At 39.7% G+C, this 18,864-nt stretch overlaps 1 protein-coding gene across 4 annotated transcripts in view; it reads left to right on the top strand.

Annotated features, from left to right (window-relative positions):
- The window catches only part of PTPRK (protein tyrosine phosphatase receptor type K), a 417,933-nt gene that overhangs the window by 325,466 nt on the left and 73,603 nt on the right, over window positions 1–18,864 (top strand). For all 4 annotated transcript variants that reach the window (XM_075498722.1, XM_075498720.1, XM_075498719.1 and 1 more), the window contains exons 9-12: window positions 6,358–6,467; window positions 7,725–7,926; window positions 10,854–10,959; window positions 18,036–18,309. In XM_075498722.1, coding sequence (XP_075354837.1) covers window positions 6,358–6,467; window positions 7,725–7,926; window positions 10,854–10,959; window positions 18,036–18,309 — 692 coding nt within the window. The remainder of the gene's footprint in view (window positions 1–6,357; window positions 6,468–7,724; window positions 7,927–10,853; window positions 10,960–18,035; window positions 18,310–18,864) is intronic.

Below are 18,864 nucleotides of genomic sequence, written 5' to 3'. Positions count from 1 at the left end.
ATATTTAGTGTACTTTTTAAATGTGTGAAGAGGAAATACTTTCCACCAACTTTGAGGGAAGATTTTATGGAAATAGTTGACCTTTAGTATTTTTCGTGTTTGATAGTAGGGCTGTAAGTTGCCTTTACAAAAAAAAAAAAAAAAAAAAATTTTTTTTTCTCCATTCACTATTTGATATGAGAAGCACTCTTCCTTTGTGCTTTTTCAAGTTGTTCTTGCACCCCAGGAAAATATGGGGGGGGGGGGGGAAGGGGGGGGGAGAGGAGGTAGAAAATATGCTTTGCTCAAAGGAAACGAACAAACAAACAAACAAACAATGCTTCAAGGAACTTTGGATAAACATAGCTATAAAAATCTACTAGTAGCATTGTAAAACTAACAAAAATAGCCCACCTGGGAGAAAAGTTAATGCAGCAAGATGAGCAGGCAGTATGGCCGATGCTGGAAAGGAGGGCTGCAAAGATTGCTTGAAATGGCAAACTGTCTCGAAAAATGTGTAGCTTATCTAGCTGAGTGACACGTGCGTGGATGTCAAGTGAACCCAGTATACTAATCCTATTGGGAAAAAATTGGCAAGGTTAATAAAGAGAAACCCATGACTACAAGATAAAAGTTTCAATGTGAAGTTGTCCATAAGTGCTGCTGCTAAAGGTATTGACCTCAGTCCTTGGCCAAAAAGGGAGACTAGTGACCTATGTGTCATGAGCAGCTGCAAAATTTAGTCAATATAGTCAAGTAAGGGAGGAACTTTTATGTCTTTAGCAGCAGTGAACTGAAACTGATTATAACCAACCGACTGCCATTGATAAAAGGAGCCTGGGATAACCTATTTGTCCTTCAGCTGCTGAAAATAACCCCAGTTCTTTTTTTCACATGGTAAGTAAGATTTGCTATTGGCATATCGTCAAGAGAGAGAAAAAGTGGTTGCAGAAAGACACATGAGCACTTTTTGTTAAAGACATCAGAAAAGTTGATTTGTGAGAAAGTAAGAAAAATATTGAAATTATTAGCAGAGATTTATTTTAAGCTTACACTGAACAAATGACAAATAAAGTAAGCTGTTTTAAGGTGTTGCAGAGACTAGAAATACAAGCTAGGTTTTATATTAATAGCTTAGGAAAAATTGGCCCTGAAACGCAGAATTATTTACCCTGGCTGAAACAACTTCCTACTTTCATTTCCTTTAGATACTTATATTAGAAGCTTTATAGCTGAAAAAGTGATACTGCATATGAGATTCTTTGTTGAAATGGTGCATATGACATAATGATGCCTGCAAAGAGGCCAGAATTAGCAGCTATTTCGGCAGTTTGCAGTGGAATGAGGGCTTGCACCTGCGCCCACAAGTTCCCGTTATTCCCAAGCCATGCGCTAGCTGAAAGCACTCTCTGAATATTGATTTGCATATTTTTAGAAAGTTGTAAGGTGTGTGAGTGTGTGAGGTTATTTCACCCTGACATGGAGAAACATTTCCAAATCCCAGACATGAGGACTACTGAAGTCAGCATTTGGTGTAAAAAGGCTTTAAACAAAACACTGTGTTAGGTGCCTGAGCCCCAGAATTCAGCAAATCCACAACTCATGGAGTTAACCCCATTTGATATTTGCACCAGTATCTATGGCAAGCACTGCCACTGCTGAGGCTGATTAACCTCTGTCAGCTTGGTTAGTAGCTTGATTGTAAGCATTTATATTTGTTGTGGTAGTAATTTTATATAGGCTGGAAGGTATGGGGAGTTGTTGGAGTGAGCGGGTCAGCGGCCATGCGGTCCAGCAGTGGCCCTGGGTGGGCGATGCAGACCTGTGCAGGGCTGTGGGCTTTCGCCAAGTCCCGGGGAGCACGGCACAGTGCCCCCCCCGCTGCCCAATGCCTGGGGAGGGCAGCACCCCTGCCACCTCCCAGGGCGCCCACGCCAGCCCTGCTCCTCCAGGAGGAGAGATCGTTAACCAAAGAGCATGTGCACCGAAGGAGACTAGTAACACGCAATCAGTTTTCTTCTCAATAGCACTCAATAGCATTTTCCTCTTCACTGCAAACGGTGCAACCTGCGCGATTTCCAAATAAGTCATTTTTGTCACCACCTTTGGTGTAAATACTCTTACGGTAAAGACTAGTAACAACAATTCTGATGGTTTTCCCCTCCTTTTTGTTGTATAAAATTTGCTTCTATTTATGCCTTAGTCCCGAGTTACAACAAAGCATAAAGTTAAAATGGTAAATCCCTCAGAAAAAGCAAAGGGAAAGGTGGGACATTTTAATTGCTTGCAACAGTTAAACAGTAGAAGAGACTGACTGTCACCATCTCCTGAAAATGAGCATCTACCTTTGGAGAAAGGCTGTAAGTTTGTTGCTGATACACTTTGCTTTTTGAGTACCACAAAGGAATTTTTCCCACTACAACTGCGCATATATTTGCACATAGCCTTTACCATATAGCGTAATAATACTCTACACAGCTTTCACGGAGTATAATAATAATAAAAATACTCTGTTTACATGCACTTTCATTATTTTGCAGCAGGAAAACTGAAGCAATATAAATTCATTTTTATAGTGGTTGGTGTCAGTTAATAGGTCGTTCTTCCAGAAGTAATGTATTGTAATATAAATTTCCCATTAAGTTAGTGTAGAACAAGGTTTAAGTGACACTATTTGTGAATAACAATTTATTTGTGACTGTGACATAATTTAATGCAAATATATTGCTCTAAAACGAATTGGTCTGATGTCAGATTGATGGTTTGTACTTTTATTATGCATAGTATTTATAAAAGTCCACCATCCCACATGTATCTAGAAGAAAAGATTATCAGCTATTCACTCTATGAATATATAGCTTCATTAAAAGGGCTCTGGAGATGCATGTAAATCGTGAAGGAAGAGCTTGTGATGTTTCCACTATAAAACCTTGCTGAAATTCCCTTTGAATTTGTTTTATGTTACTTTTATATACATGTGTAGTTTATGTTTGTATTCTTTTTTATAGGAAAAATGATTTTTTTTTTTGTTTAAGTTCAAAATCTCTTGTGAAACCCATACAGTTAAACCCACCTAAATGATTTCGCTTCTTCAGTTAAGTGTAAATCTTGACTTATTGGAAGTTTAGCATAGAATAATGCATGTGAAAGGAGTGTTTACTGTTGTTGTCACTGAGAGATGGTGGGGTCACACTTTACAAGGTCAGCAGGTGGAAAGAAAATCAATGGAACCAGAATCTTTTTAAAGAGAGGATGCGGAGGCCAAAAGGTCCGAGTCCAACTCCTCTAGCAGCTACTTATATTTTTTGAATTATTCAGATACCTGGCCATTGATAGGGAATCTTAAGTAATGTACTTCACCTTAATATACACTTGTAATAGTCTTGAGTGTTTTGATTTAGTATAGACTATCTGTAAGTCCAAGGGAAAGAGCAAGAGGAAGGAGGAAGAAGAATGGGAGTTGAGAAGGCTTTGAAGAGGTGCTGCAGTGAGCGATGTGGCTTCTGGAGATGCACACGCAAGCCTGAAGAAAGCCTTTTGGGCTGTTTGTGAGGAGGCTTCTGAAAGCTGTTATCAGCACAAGGCTGATGTTTACCTGGCTGTTTCTCACTGGAGTCCTTGCTAAATATTGTGTAAAAGGGAACACTGCTTTGGAAAGGTGAAGTTTAAGGTATTTCTTAAGTCCTTAGAGTCTTGCTGGGAGTCATAGGAAATAGATGGCAATGGCTGCCTGCATGGAAACAAGCAGTTTGAGTCTTCAAAATAGTGTTACCAACAGGTTACCTTGCTGTTGTTCTTTTGTTGGTGGTTTTCTGTTTCTTTCTAGGGTTTTTTTACTACTTTCAGCCTTTTAAAAATTTCTGTTTGTAACTAATAACTGACCTGAGGACAAAGACATAAAAACACAAATGTGGAAGTTCAGGCATTATTTTGACTAACCTGACTGATGAATCTATGGGCCTGCTCACAGATGCTCTGGTCTTTAAGCAAATTCCTGCTCCTGCTTTTCTCTTTCCACGCTTCCGTTTGCCCCTTTGGTAAAGCTGTGCAAATAAAAGATACTTTTACTGTGGTTGAGTTGAAAAAATGGAAGGGAAGAAATAACTTCAGACCCACCAAAATGTGTCCTTCAAACTAAAATTAATTTATATTCCTTTCTCTAGGCATTTGAACTTTTATCTGTTTCTTTGTTTTAATCCCAGTTGAGCTCTCAAATAATTTAAGCTGATCCCAAGCTTCATTTTTGGTGAATTTGCAGGGGCGGGTGAGATTTGTGGGAATTACTGTTCTCTTGTTCTAGACACTTGCTCTCTTTTACGTTCTGACCTTATTTTTACTGGGATTCCCAGCAAGCTGCTCATCGCTGTGCTAGCTTCTGTTCTTGTGTCCTTCTCGTGCCAGTGGGAAGAGAAGCATGAAACGAACTGGGATCGTGTAGTTCCAGTCAGTTTAACATTGCTGCTGCTGCCACAAGCAACAAATTTTATATTGCAGGGGAAGAAAACAGTCATGCGATGTGATGAGCCTGGAGGCTTCTCCCACTTGGGTGTTCAAACAGAAAATGTAGGAGGCTTTATGCAACCCTGAAACTTGGAGTCCTGTACCCAGTTTCAATTGAATATGAAACATGTTCTTTAAAAGCACCACAGAAAAAGTATTTTGCAGGTTTTTGAGCAATTGTGTCTGTTTTCTTTTGCAAGTTCTGGTGCGTTCCCGTGTTCTCTCCCAAACACAGATGTACACCCCCACACCCCCGTGTGCACGCATCTTCCAGCGAAAATGTCGTGTGCATCAAGGTATATTCATACCTCGTTTGAGATGTAGAGAAGAAAAACAAAAGAGCATTTCCATGAAAAACAAAGCAGTGCCTACAGCAAGTCTCTGAATGCCGTGGAGAGCGGACAGGGACTATCATGGCGTGTCAGCCTTCATCCCCTGCCCAGTCTGTATCGGGACACTGAAGCAAAGCAGCAACATGTGATTTTAGTTAACTTCTCCTAAGTCTTTGCTTGACAGATGGATGAACAGTTTCTGTGAAGCTCTCATCTGTTTACTTGTGGGCTTTTTTGACTCCATGAATTTATTATTAATGTGCCAAATTATGTTGTTTGTGCCAAGGGTCAGATCATCATTTATAGCTTCCATGTAGACTGAAATAAATCCTAGTATTGAGACAGACCACTCACTCCTTGCTGCTGCTAGCACAGTGCCTGGCGCTTCCTTTGATCCGGCAGGTTTTAATTTATTTTTACTCTTTGTAAAACTTCAGTGTGCTTTGGTAATTAATACCCGAGAAATGTCATGCGTGAGGCTCACTGAAAGTTGCATTGAAGAAAATAGGCTGATTAAGAAGGGGAGAGAAATATATGTCAATATATTAAATAGAATAATATTTTAGCTTGAAAGACTGCAGATTTGGACAACTTTGGCTTTTTGAGGGGGAGGGTGTTTCTTTGGGTTCAGGGTTTCTTCAGGCACTCTCTTATCCTCATCCCCTTTCAGCATGTATGTGTTCAAATCTAGGTGAGCTGCTGTGGTTAAAAAGGAACCATATGTGCAGGCAAAAATATCTTGTAAGCTGAAATGGGAGATAACTGAGCGCTCCCGCCTGGTGTTGATGGGATTACCAGGTACTGTGAATCACTCGGGCAAAGAGGCCTGAGGTGACACTTCAGACTTGTTATTACACCAGGGATATTGGTTCCATTTAAAATAAGAAAGTAGGGTCATCTTAGCGTGGTTCGGTTCAAAGCTTTGAAAATGTCTTATTGGAAAGATTTGAAGTAGGCAGTTTTGATCCTTCTGCAGCACGAGCACGTCAGTGGCTGAAAGCGGTGGCAGCTGAGCTGGTGTGTTTGACCTGTGCCCAGCCCCCTCTTTAAACGAGGATTTCTTTTAAAACAACAAATCATAAGAAGCGGGGACTGAAAACCATTTTGTAAGCATTTCTCTCGTTTGGAAGATGGGGTATAACACAGGCTTTTCCTTGCCTTTGATTTTTCTTTTTAAAAGGATTTTAAAACCATGTAGTCCTTGTCCTAAGATACGCTTATTACAGAGTTCAGTGATGTTCCCTGAAGTTGTAATCTAGCTTGAACTGTTTCCCCTGGCTATACTATGAGACAATTTGACTTGCATGAAGTTTTGAAAACCGTATGTGGGGATAACGTTTCAACTTCATGCTCTCTCCGCACTGCGAATGACAAAATACCCTTTGAAGTGCTTTTTCATACTCTCTACCGCTGCCTTTTGTATGCGAATGAATATTAATAAAAATAGACCCGCGCTCACTTTTGGTTTTAATAGGATGTTCTGTCATCTCTTTAATTTGTCTGTGTCTTGAATTTCTTATTTTTAAAACTTTTATTTTGTTTGTAGTGCCAGGCCCTATACCTGCCAAGTCAGTGAAAGGAACTCCTTTTGAAGATAAGATCTTCCTCAACTGGAAGGAACCTGTGGATCCAAATGGCATCATTACTCAGTATGAGGTAATCATTAAACAGCTAACAAGCATAGGATAGGGCTAGGAAAGTGCGGCAAGAGGGGTGGCTGATGGTGGGTGTTTATGCTCTGTAGGCAGCTATTCAATTATATGCTGCTTTCGTTTACAGAATACTGGATTTTGTGTAGTGATTAGATATTCAGAAATCCTAATTATGGTGCATATGTTGTTGGCTGGCTGGCCCTGTCAAGTGGCTTTGGCATGTGAGTATAACAATATTACAATCCACATGGGAGGTGCTAGTTTTAAAAATCTTGTATTATTACTATGCATCCTTCCAAAGCCATGACAGCCATGATCTGTGAAATCTTCTTTGTTGGAAGAGAAGATTACATGAAAAATAAGATGGTTATTAAGTTTGGAGCAATGTTTTTTAGCTTTGTCAGATCTTTAGCTATCACCCTTCAAGGAAACCTCCATATATATTCTATTTAAAGTGTATTTAACATATGAGCCTTCTGGGGACCTCCACAGGAGATTGGCAGGAAACACGAGCTGATTTGAGGAACAAACACCATCCCCTCCAGCACTCCTTTTTTTAAAGGAACACAGGATATAATTTTGTGTACTAGTGAATTATAGGAGGAAGACAAACCAGCTAACCAAACAAAGCCCCTTAAATCTGTTTGATTATCTATTTAATGCTAACAAAGTTCTTTAAATAGTGTGGGTTAACCCTAGTGGTCATCTCAGCCCCACTCAGCTGCTCGCTTACTCCCCCGCGGTGGGATGGGGGGAGAATTCGAAGGGCAAGAGTGCAAGCTTTTGTCTTTTAATCAAAAATCCAAATCACAGAACCATATGAGCTGCTATGAAAAAAATTAACTCCATCCCAGTCAAAACCAGTACATTAAGATATCATTGCTGGCTTTAAATATATTAGCTTGGTTTGGACAGCATTTAAATATGATTATTAAAAGAGCAGACGGAAATGTATTAAAGGAAGTGAAAAATAAAGGGTTTTGGTGGAGGCGGGGAGGATGGTGGGGGTGTCCTAACTTAACTGTAACAGTGAAATTTTCCATACATGAACTAAAATCACAAAGAAAGAGAAATGAAGGGCACCTGCATAGCCTTTCAAGTGAAGCAGACTACAATAATGCACATGAAGTCCTCATGGTATCCCCAAGGTAGCTGGGTAGCTAGATGAGCATGTGTCTTTTGTTTCCTTTCCAGCCAAGCTAACCTAATCCCTTTGTGCCAAAAACTGTAACAATTGTTAAAAAAATAATTGTTTTCACAGGTCAGCTATAGCAGTATACGGTCCTTTGATCCTGCAGTTCCAGTCGCAGGACCTCCGCAGACTGTGTCAAAGCTGTGGAACAGCACGCACCACGTCTTCTCACACTTGCATCCTGGTACTACTTACCAGTTCTTTATACGTGCAAGCACCATCAAAGGGTTTGGACCAGCAACCACAATCAATGTAACAACCAACATCTCAGGTAAAAACAAAAAAAAAAAGTGTGTGTGTGAATGTTCACTGGTTTTATAAGGTTTTGGGGGTCGTTTTCTGTAAGACTTGAAAAATCAGGAAATGTGAAAGAACACCTCCCCCCCCTCCAAATCCTATTATATTGTGAAACTCGATTACTGAAGATGTTTTTGAATGTATTTGCCAAACAGTAGCATAAGTTCAGGGATAAATCCTTGCATGAGGTGGAAATTGCACACCTGTAGTTGTCAACTGTTTGATTTGGTGTAATCTTGTATATTCATCTAAAGATTTTGAAGTGCTGCATAAACCTTAACTAATTAAGCCTCTCAGCACTCCATAGGTCACTAAGTACTATATTTGTTTTGCAGATTAGTAAAGTCAGATGCAGAAAATTAACTGACTTACTCAAGGTGACACCACTTAGCAGCACACAGCTATAACAGAGTTGAGGCATTTGGGAGGAAGTGTGAATTTCTTTTGCCAAATTCGTATAGGTCTGCTTCCCCATGCCTTTATTCGCTTACTACAATGCACCAAGATTGACACTATTCATCTTAATAATGCACTGCAAACTCTAGAAGAAAGTGACGTCAAATGGAATGGTTTAGTATTTTTATTTTCTTAAATGTCAATATTATTCTCAAAAAATAAAATAGTAGCTTATGCAGGTGATAGCAGAAGTCAGTGCTGTATCTGGAGAGACTGTTGATTTTATGACATGGTGACTTCAGAGCTTGGCAGAGATCAAAGTCAGTCATTTAGAAATGTAAACAGCACAAAGCAGGCTATTTTCCTTATTATCTGCCATAATGAAACTTATATTGTCCTGTAAAGGGAGGTTAATAATGTATTGGAATGCACTAACCATTTCTGTGAGATTTCTAACCGTTTCATACTCACGTAGTCTCCTCACCCAGGTCCCAAAAACATGCACATAAATCAAAATGTGAGAAAATTTAAGGCAGAGCTCCTTGAATTATGTAGCAAGTGAAATGCTATAGTTGTAGTTAACTGCAACAATTTGTTGAATTCCATTCCGGCACATAAGTACTAGCACTCCTCATACCCCAGCCCCTTCAAAAAAGCCCAACCAACCAAAACACTAAAAAAACCCAAGCAACATATTCTGTTCTGTTTATCTAGCTATTAGGTTGTTTTGAAGTCTAGTATTTTACTCAGGTTCTTTTAAGGTCTTTGTGTTTTTTCACAACATTCTAGTTCATAAATTTTCAGGGATAATGGGGTTGTAGTACTTGCATACTTGTCTTCTCTTTGTAGGAGAAGGAAAAAAAAAAGGTGTAACTATGTAATATCTTGCTAGCATGTCTGTTCCCCAAACGTTTCAGTATTTTGAGAAATAAGCACCTCAACACGTTTGGATTATTTTGGACTACAATGTGTTCAGGCTTCTTCAGATGTGCACTCTTTTTTGACTCAGAAATTTTGGGGATTTTGTCCAGAATCCAGTCTGCCACACTTTCTAGACACAGTATGGGTCTGTTAGTTGGCAAAATGTGGTTAATACTAGGAAAGCTTAAAGGCAGGCTGTGACACCCTTTGTATCTGAATTTCAATCTGTTTTTTTTCATCTTGCTTTATGCTGATCTGTTGTCTAGTTTCACTCTGCATAACTGATACTTTTTATGAAGCAACGCATATGTTTCAGGAAATGCTAGCTTTATTTTAATGAGGAGTGAAATTACTCCTTTTAACCAAGCTTACAAGTGGTTGCCATGATCCTACTGAGCATGATATAAATAGTAATTTAAAAATTAACATTAAATGAACATTATTTCTATAAAACAATGTTTCAATAAATACATTTTTGTGTTCGTCTAGGATCTGGGACCAATGAAGCAAAGTTTTTAATCTTTCAGTGGTCTTCTATCTATTGATATATTATCATAAAATTATTATGACTTAAATGATTGACAATCCTGCTAGGTAACATCTTTTTTGTGAAAGTTCATCACACAGGCATCATTAAGAATTTTATAAAGGTACCGCTACATACTTAAAAAAACCATGCAGCTAGTTTTCAAGCTAGTTAAAGATTAGTTATTAATAGAAATCTATTATTTTCTGAATCACAAAAAATTCTCTTTCTTTCCTTGCACTAGAGCTGAAGTCAGCAACAATATTACCAGTGAGGGCTGCGCAGAAGATTAAAGTTGGATGGTTGAAGTGATCACCAACACCAGCCATCCAACCCACAACAAATATTACTGCCACAAAGGCCTAGCAGCCAGTCCATCAATGAATCAATTCCTGAACTGCTTCTAGTTTTGATTTTTTTTTTTTTCTTAATACCCTGGGCTGAAAACTGCAGTGATTCAGAAACTGATCCATAAACAGCTTGGCCATCTACTGTTAGAAATAGAAGGAGAAATGGGCATGGGAATAGACTGCCCCATCCAGTTCTAGTCCACAGAGGCATGTCTGTCCAAGCCCAGTTTTCCTGCAGTCTGGTTGGTATTGGCATGGTCTCCCATGACATTTAAGAGGAAATGTGAAAGACTCCTAAATTGCTGGAGGAGGAAAAAGAGAGGTGGTAGAGGTGGGTCTTCAAGATGGTGGAGATAGTTGTTTGTAAGGTAGAAAGAGTGAGGCCAAAATGGGATTTGTAGTCTTAGCATTTCTTGTGAGTCACCTCCTACCTCTATTTCTGTCTTTCTTGAATAAACCTGTTTAACTGGATAGGTATAATGATTTGATGGGGAGCAGTTAGGGATGGGATTATCAATTGTTGGTGAAGTCCCATTTATGCTCTAGTAAAAGATTGTGCCTGACTGGAAAATCATTAAAAAAGACTCACGTAGCTGATGAAGATTGTGGCTTTGTACTATATTGCGAACAGCCACAATCTCATGAAAATTCAGAATGTTTTCACTGATTTGTTTCTCATTCTTTTCCTTCCCACTCAACATTAATCAGCTCCCACTTTACCGGACTATGAAGGAGTCGATGCATCTCTCAATGAAACTGCTACTACCATAACTGTACTCTTGAGACCAGCACAGGCCAAAGGTGCACCTATCAGGTAAAAAGAAAAAATAAAAAAAAAAATCAAGAAGGGATTTTTCAGTTGATTATATGCTATCTCACAGCTCATAAAGCTGTTCATTTCCAAGTGGTATTCGTTTGACATTACTGTTGTTTTTCTTAGCTAGACTGAGCTTACCAATAGATCTGTAATTAATAAAAAAAAAAAGTCTTTGGGGTTTTTTTTATTTTTAAAGATAGTCATGTCCTGAATCATCCAGCTGTCTGTCCTGTTTGATTTCAGGTCTGCAGGACTGCCTCCTGTCTATTATAATTTCATTTTACTTTTTCACAGTCTCTCTGAAATATGAGGTTGAAAGGTGTTTGTCAGAAAGTGGATTTGAAAATAACACTTCCTCTCCAGTGCTTCAAATCAGCTATTCTATAGCATATACATATGATTGGAAAATTGGAAGCTCAGAGGAAACGGGAGAATAATAGTGATGAATACAAACTATTTGACCTTTTTCCTCGGAGTGCTTCTTACTAGAAATCATGTAGCAAGCTATTCAATTTTATTTGGCGTGTCCCATAATCATATTAAAATGTTTCATTTATGTTAACTTTGAGGGATCTTTCCCCTTCTGCTCTCTATTGAGAGATAATTTAATTCTGTTTGCAAAGATTAGTCCACATCCTGCTCTTTACTTCTACTTGTTAGTGCAAAAATTTTGTGATATTATTTGATTCCATTTGTGTTTTGCTGATGTGGCTGCATCAGCAATATTCAGGGACAGGGTTGACTAATTGGGGGTTAATTAGCTACTGAGCATCAGAACCTTTTCATGCTCTTACCCTTGTGACATTTTAGAGAAATACGGGCTAATGCATTTCATTCTGTGTTACATTAAGTTGGTTACTGTGGCTCAGCTGATGTTGAGTAATGTGCCTTAGCCCTAAAAGTAGAGGAAAATTAACTGTTTCTTAAGTCTGTTTCCATTAAGAGGAATGTGTGTTTTACTTGGATGTTGTGGGGATGAGTCACGTACCTATAAGCATTTTTATATGCTTATCATATAGTCACTGTTATGATTGATATGATCAAGTTATTTATTTATATTCTGTCATAGAAGATAATCCAGATTCATCCCCTTTATAGGAGATATTGATGTGTTATATTCGTAAATAAAATTGTAACCCTGTACATCATTAGTTTGCCCTGGAGCAAACCTAGGGGTTTTTTGGGTGTGAAGAATGATAAGATGTACAGGACTACATTCAGTACAGGACTTGGATTCCTAAAATAGGGGTTTTGTTGAATTGATACAGTAGAAACCAGACCTGTGATCTGAAAATGCTCCCAAGTTATGCAGGTGCTTAAACTCACTATACGCCTTTGTAGGTGCTTTTAAAGCCTTCCAGGTGTCCTGCTGCTGGCCATATCCAAAGCTGTCCCTGTTTGAGAAATGGGATCTCTCTCTCTCATCTAATCCATGCCAAATTCTTTCAGTCTTGTGCCTGGTCCCCTGAGGGGGCTGGTGCATAGGCTCGTCCAGAGCATGCCTGCCAGACACCACTGGGATCTGCTGACGGTGATGCTCATCTTCTCTACTCCAACTGGTCTGTGGCACATTTGTGCAGACAGCAGCGGGCTCCTGCCTTCGGTCCCGCCACTCACCCTGAGGGGGGTCAGTCTCGCAGCCCAGGTTTCTCTCCTGGGGGTTTTCTTTCACGAACTGGTAGCGTGATGGGATGTGGCTAGCAGGTTACTCCTACCTGGCTCAGGGAGCTCTGGTTTCTCTGCACTGTACTGGCACGTGAGTAACTCACTGCAGAGTAAACCTGCAGCACACCACCTCACATTTAGTCTCTCAATTTTCCTTACAGCATCCTCAGTCATATGGCACAAGGTTGTCACTGTGGCCTATGAAGGTGGCAAAAAGGATCTATGTACTAAATGTTAATAGATAGTTTGATAGGGACAGTTTGGTAGAGTATTAATAACTGTTGTTTGAGTATGTTCTCAAAAAAGCATATGTCTTTCTTCCTGTCTCCTATTTTCCCTCTCTACTTCAATTAATTTCTAAAACCTAAGAGAATACATTAAATTTCTAACATCAGGAGGCCAAGGAATAAGTCCTCCACCATAACCGAAGAGCTGGGCTTTATTTTTAAAACAAAACATGTGTTTTATTCCTGACTCTGAATGAGGAGCGTTCTCCAGGGGAATGCAGAAGACATGGTCCTATTCCCTTTCCTGAAGTTATACATATTGCAGTCAGGTATTTTTCAGCAACTTCTTAATAAGGGAGATAAATGTAGCACACTGAAATTCTGAATTGATTCAGTGCATTTCGCTAAACTTTATGATGCGTTTTAGTGAAGCTTCACTCCATCCATGCTGCAGTTGTGTTTCCACTACAAGCTGGCTTGCTGCCATAATGAGTGTTACTAGGTAGGTGGGAAAAATTGCATCGCCGTGCCTGCAGCTGTGATTGAGTAGAAGGGACTCAAATGCTGTTCTTTAGCTTGACACTGAAGAATACAGTTGGCTTTTTGAAAAAGGTTTGTTTGCACCCAGTCCTTTAATCCCTGGAGATGTAGATGGTCAAAAGATAATTTTATTTAATAGCAATAGGTCCATGTTTTAAAAAAAAAAAAATTTAGAAAAGAAAAAAAAAGCTCAGTCTGATACTTTTGCTTTTACAAACAGAATTATAGCATGATCAGATTTTGTTGTACCTCAGCCTCTCCATCAGCACAGCCCCCCAGGAAACAGATGTTTTTTAACTCAAGTGTAATCTATGTGCGGCTGTCAATCATTTCTTTAAGACACTACATGCCACAGTCATCACAGTTTAAACATTAGTCTAATCATAACTTCCCTGTCAAGTGTTACCGTGTAATCTCTAGCATTCTTTATGGCCTCCTGAAGTTTTAAACCAAATGACCAACTGGAAATGCAAAGGTAGACAGGGCTGGATGGCTCAGGCTCACTGTGAAGCGCGTACCGTTTCACCATCAATCTCGTGGATGAGATCCTAGTCAGTAGCATCAATGGTGCTTCAGTGATTCATTTGAAGACATGATTTGTCACTGTAGTTTTTCTAAAGGATCCTAACTGAGCACCAGCAAAACAATCTTTCATTTTCAAATCCTACTGCAGATGAAGATTACGAAACGCATATATCACAATCAGCATAGACAACTTTTTAATGATTAAATTTATTTTATTTGATCGGTAAAGTGTTTTTCTTATACCTCCATATGCAAAATCAAGTTGTTTTCATTTTACAAAAAGACTAATTAAGGGGACCGTGGCAGGGAGCAGCTAAAACTTAGTTGTTGGTCGGACTTCCAAGAGCTCAGGTTGTAACTTGGGCTGTCAGTCAGTCTGGCACCTGTCAAAGGAGAGGACACTCTGTCTCCACTAGATGCGTGGAAGGAAATCTCTAGCTGATACTAAAGCCCAGTCAGAATAGAGCTGAAGTATGAACAATGTGTTCACCACTGCAGTACCTGTTTGAGAGCCTGAGTTTTTAGGGAGGGGAGAAAAGGAAGGTCTGTTGGCAGGGGCCTCCTTAGGCTGTTTGTAGTTGTCTTGGTCAATAAGGACGTTCTGTGCAGGTTTTCTTAAGTAAAATAAAAGGTTTTTTGACATAAAAAATAATTTCCTCATGCAAAATCTCAGCAGAGGAGCTCTTCACCTGTTATATCGTCAACACTTTCTCCACTTACCAGGCTGTTTGGCCTTTATGATCCTGGCAACTCATGTAGAAGCTTCTGAAATCTGTATTACTCTTCAGAATAGCTCAGAATTTATTTTAGTCATCAGGGAGAAGCAGTATTGTCATCCAGGTTTTCCACCCCTCCTCCTTTCTTTCTTTCTTTCTCTCTTTTATTCCTCGTTTGCTGTATGGGAAGACTGGGAAAAAAAAGCTATTGTAGGAATTCCCTCAGCTCCAGTCACAAGAAAGCTCACTCAATAATTGAATTCCCACCGTTACACAAAAAATGTGTAGAAAACATAAAATAATTGAAGCTAGGATTAGTAATATGTAAAAATGCAAGGATTAGCAGAGTACGTAGCCTTTAAACTTTCACTTACAGCCTGATATCAGACCACGTTTGCAGCCAGTGAACACCCCACTTTTCCAGTTGCAAATTTAACTTTGGCTTCTTTCTTCACATCTTACAGCAGGGTGTCCTTTCCGAACGCTATTCTGTGTACATAGAGTAGCAGTGCTGCTTTGGGGCCACTGTAGTGTTAGTAAATGGGTTTAAACAGATGGTATCGCAAAGGGCCCAGAGGTAAATGACTGTATTCCTCTGTGTCTTGTTAGCCTATAACATTGCATGAAAAATACTGCCAGATTCCCTTTCCAAAGAGGATAGGCACATCTTTTATTTAAAAAATACTTTATGAAAATTAAAAAGTAAAAATTTTTTAAAAGCCTCGTTGGAGACTTTAAAGACTTTCTGGCATTTGCTATTCTTTCTTTAACTAAAAGTAGTTGTGTAAATGCAGACAGCTACAATGTGTATGTCTATTTCTTATTCTCCACATTTTGTAACTTTTCAGATATAGGGGCCCAGAAAGCATGATTTTTTGAAACATATTTTATTTAAATGAGAGCGTACTTTATGTAAATTATTTGAAAATTTTTCAGAACATTCACATTTTATTGTGATCTCGTGCTTAAAATTTTGCCATACCTTTTATATCAGATTCAAAAATTACTGCATATTTTTAAAGAATGCTATTAAAAGGGACTTACCTAACATTTAACTCAGTATTTAACTCTCGTGCCCTTCATCTTTGATTTTTTGGTTTGTTTCAGTCTCCAAAGAGACTTGCCCCTTAAAAAGGATAAGCGCCTTAAAAAAAAAAAAGATATCTCATTTACCCCTTACTCTGTAAAATGGGAAATAAGGGGTTTAATTTGGGAACTGTGGTGGATCTCAGCTTCCGAGCTGCGTGACAAACCAGGCTGTTCCAGGGGCGGTTGCCTCTGTCGCGGGCAGACGTCGCGCCGTCCTCCCGCTCTCCCTGCTGGCTTTCCCCGCCTCAGCTGGCAGGGTGTCGCAGATGACAAGTTTCCCGGTCTCCTGGCACTTCGGAGAGCAGAATTTGTGTCGGTCCCAGCCCTTTGGCAGCTCACAAGAGAAGGCTGCAGAAGGGAGGAAGCAGAGACGTGGTGTCTGCGTTCCCAGTACTCTCCAGTTGGTTGCCTGCCCAGTTCGGGAGCGGTGGTTTTAACCCTGCCTGGGTCCAGGGCCAGGCCAGGGAGGAGATGAACACCGGTGGTCATTTCTTCCCTTGGGACATTATAAACAAAAATTATTTTTAATATTTTACATCCTGTCAAGTTTGTAAAATATCGATGCTTTTAGGATTTTTTGCTAGTACATTAATTTTGAAGCGTAAAGAAAGATTCTGGGTGCGCAGGGGTCTTGTGGAAGTGATTTGTTGGTGCAGGCCACATTAACTGGTCATGGTTACCACAGAAGATGATTTATAACCCAGCTCAGTTCACAGACAGTTTATGAGAAACAGAGATCCCTGGAACTAACTCATCATTTTTTTGTTTACATTCTTTTTACCTAGAGTTTCAAAAATGGGATGACTTTTTATATTCCTCTTGATCACCTAGAAAGGGAAGAGGCTTTCCTCCTTAATTTTTTAGGTGCTAGGAAAAGGGAATGCTAACTTCTTTCAGCTCAAGAAAGACATGAAACTAATTTCTTATTTTTTCTTCTCTCCTTTCTTCCGTTCCCCAGTATCATGCTTCATCTCTGCCACTACAGTTATTGGGTTTTCTGGGCAGTAGTAGCAGAGAAAATTGACAAAGTAATTTAATGCTGCCCCATAAGTTCTGAAATGAGGAGGGTTGTCTTTGCCTTTGCCTTTTGGAGTCCCTGCAGCAATGCAGTGACACTTCCAGAACTCTCTTCAGTTTTACTTTTTCTGTTTAGAAATCTTTAAAACAAAACCAAGACAGGCAATACTGCCAGTTTAATTGAATAGCTTCAGGTCTTGTCTACATGCTTAGGTGTATTTCCTTACTAATCTTTCATAAGGTCCTCAAATGTATCTGCATATAAATGAGAAATTGTGTGCATGTATACACGTGTGTGTGTATGTGTGTATGCATACATAGAGTTCTTAAAATCAAAAAAACTCTTTTTTTCTTTTCTTTTTTTCTTATAAACTGAACAATTGCCTCCTGCTCTCAGTATGTAAGTTCTGTACTTCTGCAGTGCAGAGGAAGCTGATAATGAGTTGGTAACATCCTGCAGTTAGGTAGTTCCCCTAAAGGAGAAGGAAGAATTATAATTACCTGTTCTATTTTGAGCAGGTGATTTTGAAAAGTGACCAAGCCATGGACCATTTCGAGAGAGGTATTGGGAGGTTGGGATGGCGTTTTAATAGGCCAAATGCCATCTGCTTCAGCAATTTGTAACGTTTTATCATTGACAACTGTAGAGGAATGAGGCAGTCTATTTTGGTGGAATGGACAGATTTCTGTCCATCTGTGCTTGTATTATAGCGTGTCACTTGTACTTTACATCTGCATAGCTCTGAGCCAAGATAGGAGCCACAGCAAGGTCAAGAGATGGAGAAGCCTGTCAGCACATTCTGTCTCAAATGATATGACAACTGCAAATTGGTGCTTCAAGCACAGCCTGGAGGCAGTCATTATGTTGGGCCTTGAAGCTCAGCTTTCTCTAATATTGTTTCAAAGGAAAATGCTAACTTCAGATGCTTCCGATTAGCCAAGAGTTTAATCTATTGTAGTTTAAAGTTAGATTCATTCCTGTGTTTCTTCAAAAGAAAAAAGCCTTTAAAAAAAAAAAAAGCCATTGTTACGAAGTTGTGTATAGATTTGTATTGTTGTTTTTTCCTGAAAAAAATGGATGCTGCTTCTTTCCAGTGGCTGAATTAGATAGCTTTGCTTTATTTCAAGCCTTTGTTTCTTCTCTGCATCCATGCATCTGCCGTCTTTTCCTTTTTTCTTTTTTTTTTTTTTTTTAAGTTTATGCAAAGCTATTGGGTTAATATTTTTATAAGAATAGAGAGTTCACCCTAGCAGGTGACCTTACAGATATGCTGGTCTTCCTCTGTTTCACTAGTGCCTACCAGATCGTTGTTGAGGAGCTGCACCCACACCGAACAAAGCGAGAAACGGGTGCCATGGAGTGCTACCAAATCCCCATCACCTATCAGACTGCTCTTAGCGGAGGGTCGCCATATTACTTTGCTGCTGAGCTGCCCCCAGGAAACCTGCCGGAGCCAGCCCCCTTTACTGTGGGTGACAACAGGACTTACCAGGGTTTCTGGAACCCGCCGCTGGCTCCTCGGAAAGGCTACAACATCTATTTCCAGGCCATGAGCAGCGTTGAGAAGGTAAGTGCCAACCACACCTTTCTCCTGGAAGGAGTCAAAGACATGCCTATGGTGACAATTAGGACTGTCAAAGTTGGACGTAGGTAGGTGTTGGCAATGGCATGGCTGTAATCCCTTCTGCGCTGTGACAGCATGGCAGCGTGCCATTCATGTTTCACGCCGCCCTTGTATCATAGTAACTGCTCCTAGATGAGAGTTTAATACATCTTGTAGTAATCATCTCAGCGAAGTAATTGTGACTCTGCCTCCTCGGTAAATAACATCCACAGCCCTTTCCCAAATTCTCAGTACTTGCGCACTTCAGAAGATTAAATTACTGCAGGATAAACAGAACATAGGCTGCTCAGCAGGCTAATAAAATGTCACAAACTTTTGAGTAACCCCAGACCCACGATGTGTTTTCGAGAGCCTTTCTGAAAAGGTGTACCTGAGGCTTGCTCCACTGCTGTGCAGTGGTAAGAGTATGGCTGTCGCTCACCTTCATTACCTCCTTGGTCTTTCATTTTTAACTCTGTCGCTGAGTACTGCCGCTGGCCCTTCATGCATATGGAAGGG

This window comes from Mycteria americana, chromosome 3 (assembly GCF_035582795.1).
Source record: "Mycteria americana isolate JAX WOST 10 ecotype Jacksonville Zoo and Gardens chromosome 3, USCA_MyAme_1.0, whole genome shotgun sequence".
In the NCBI taxonomy this organism is placed as follows: domain Eukaryota; kingdom Metazoa; phylum Chordata; class Aves; order Ciconiiformes; family Ciconiidae; genus Mycteria; species Mycteria americana.
The sequence above is the reverse complement of the archived record's forward strand: the minus strand, read 5'-3'. Positions and strand labels throughout refer to the sequence as shown.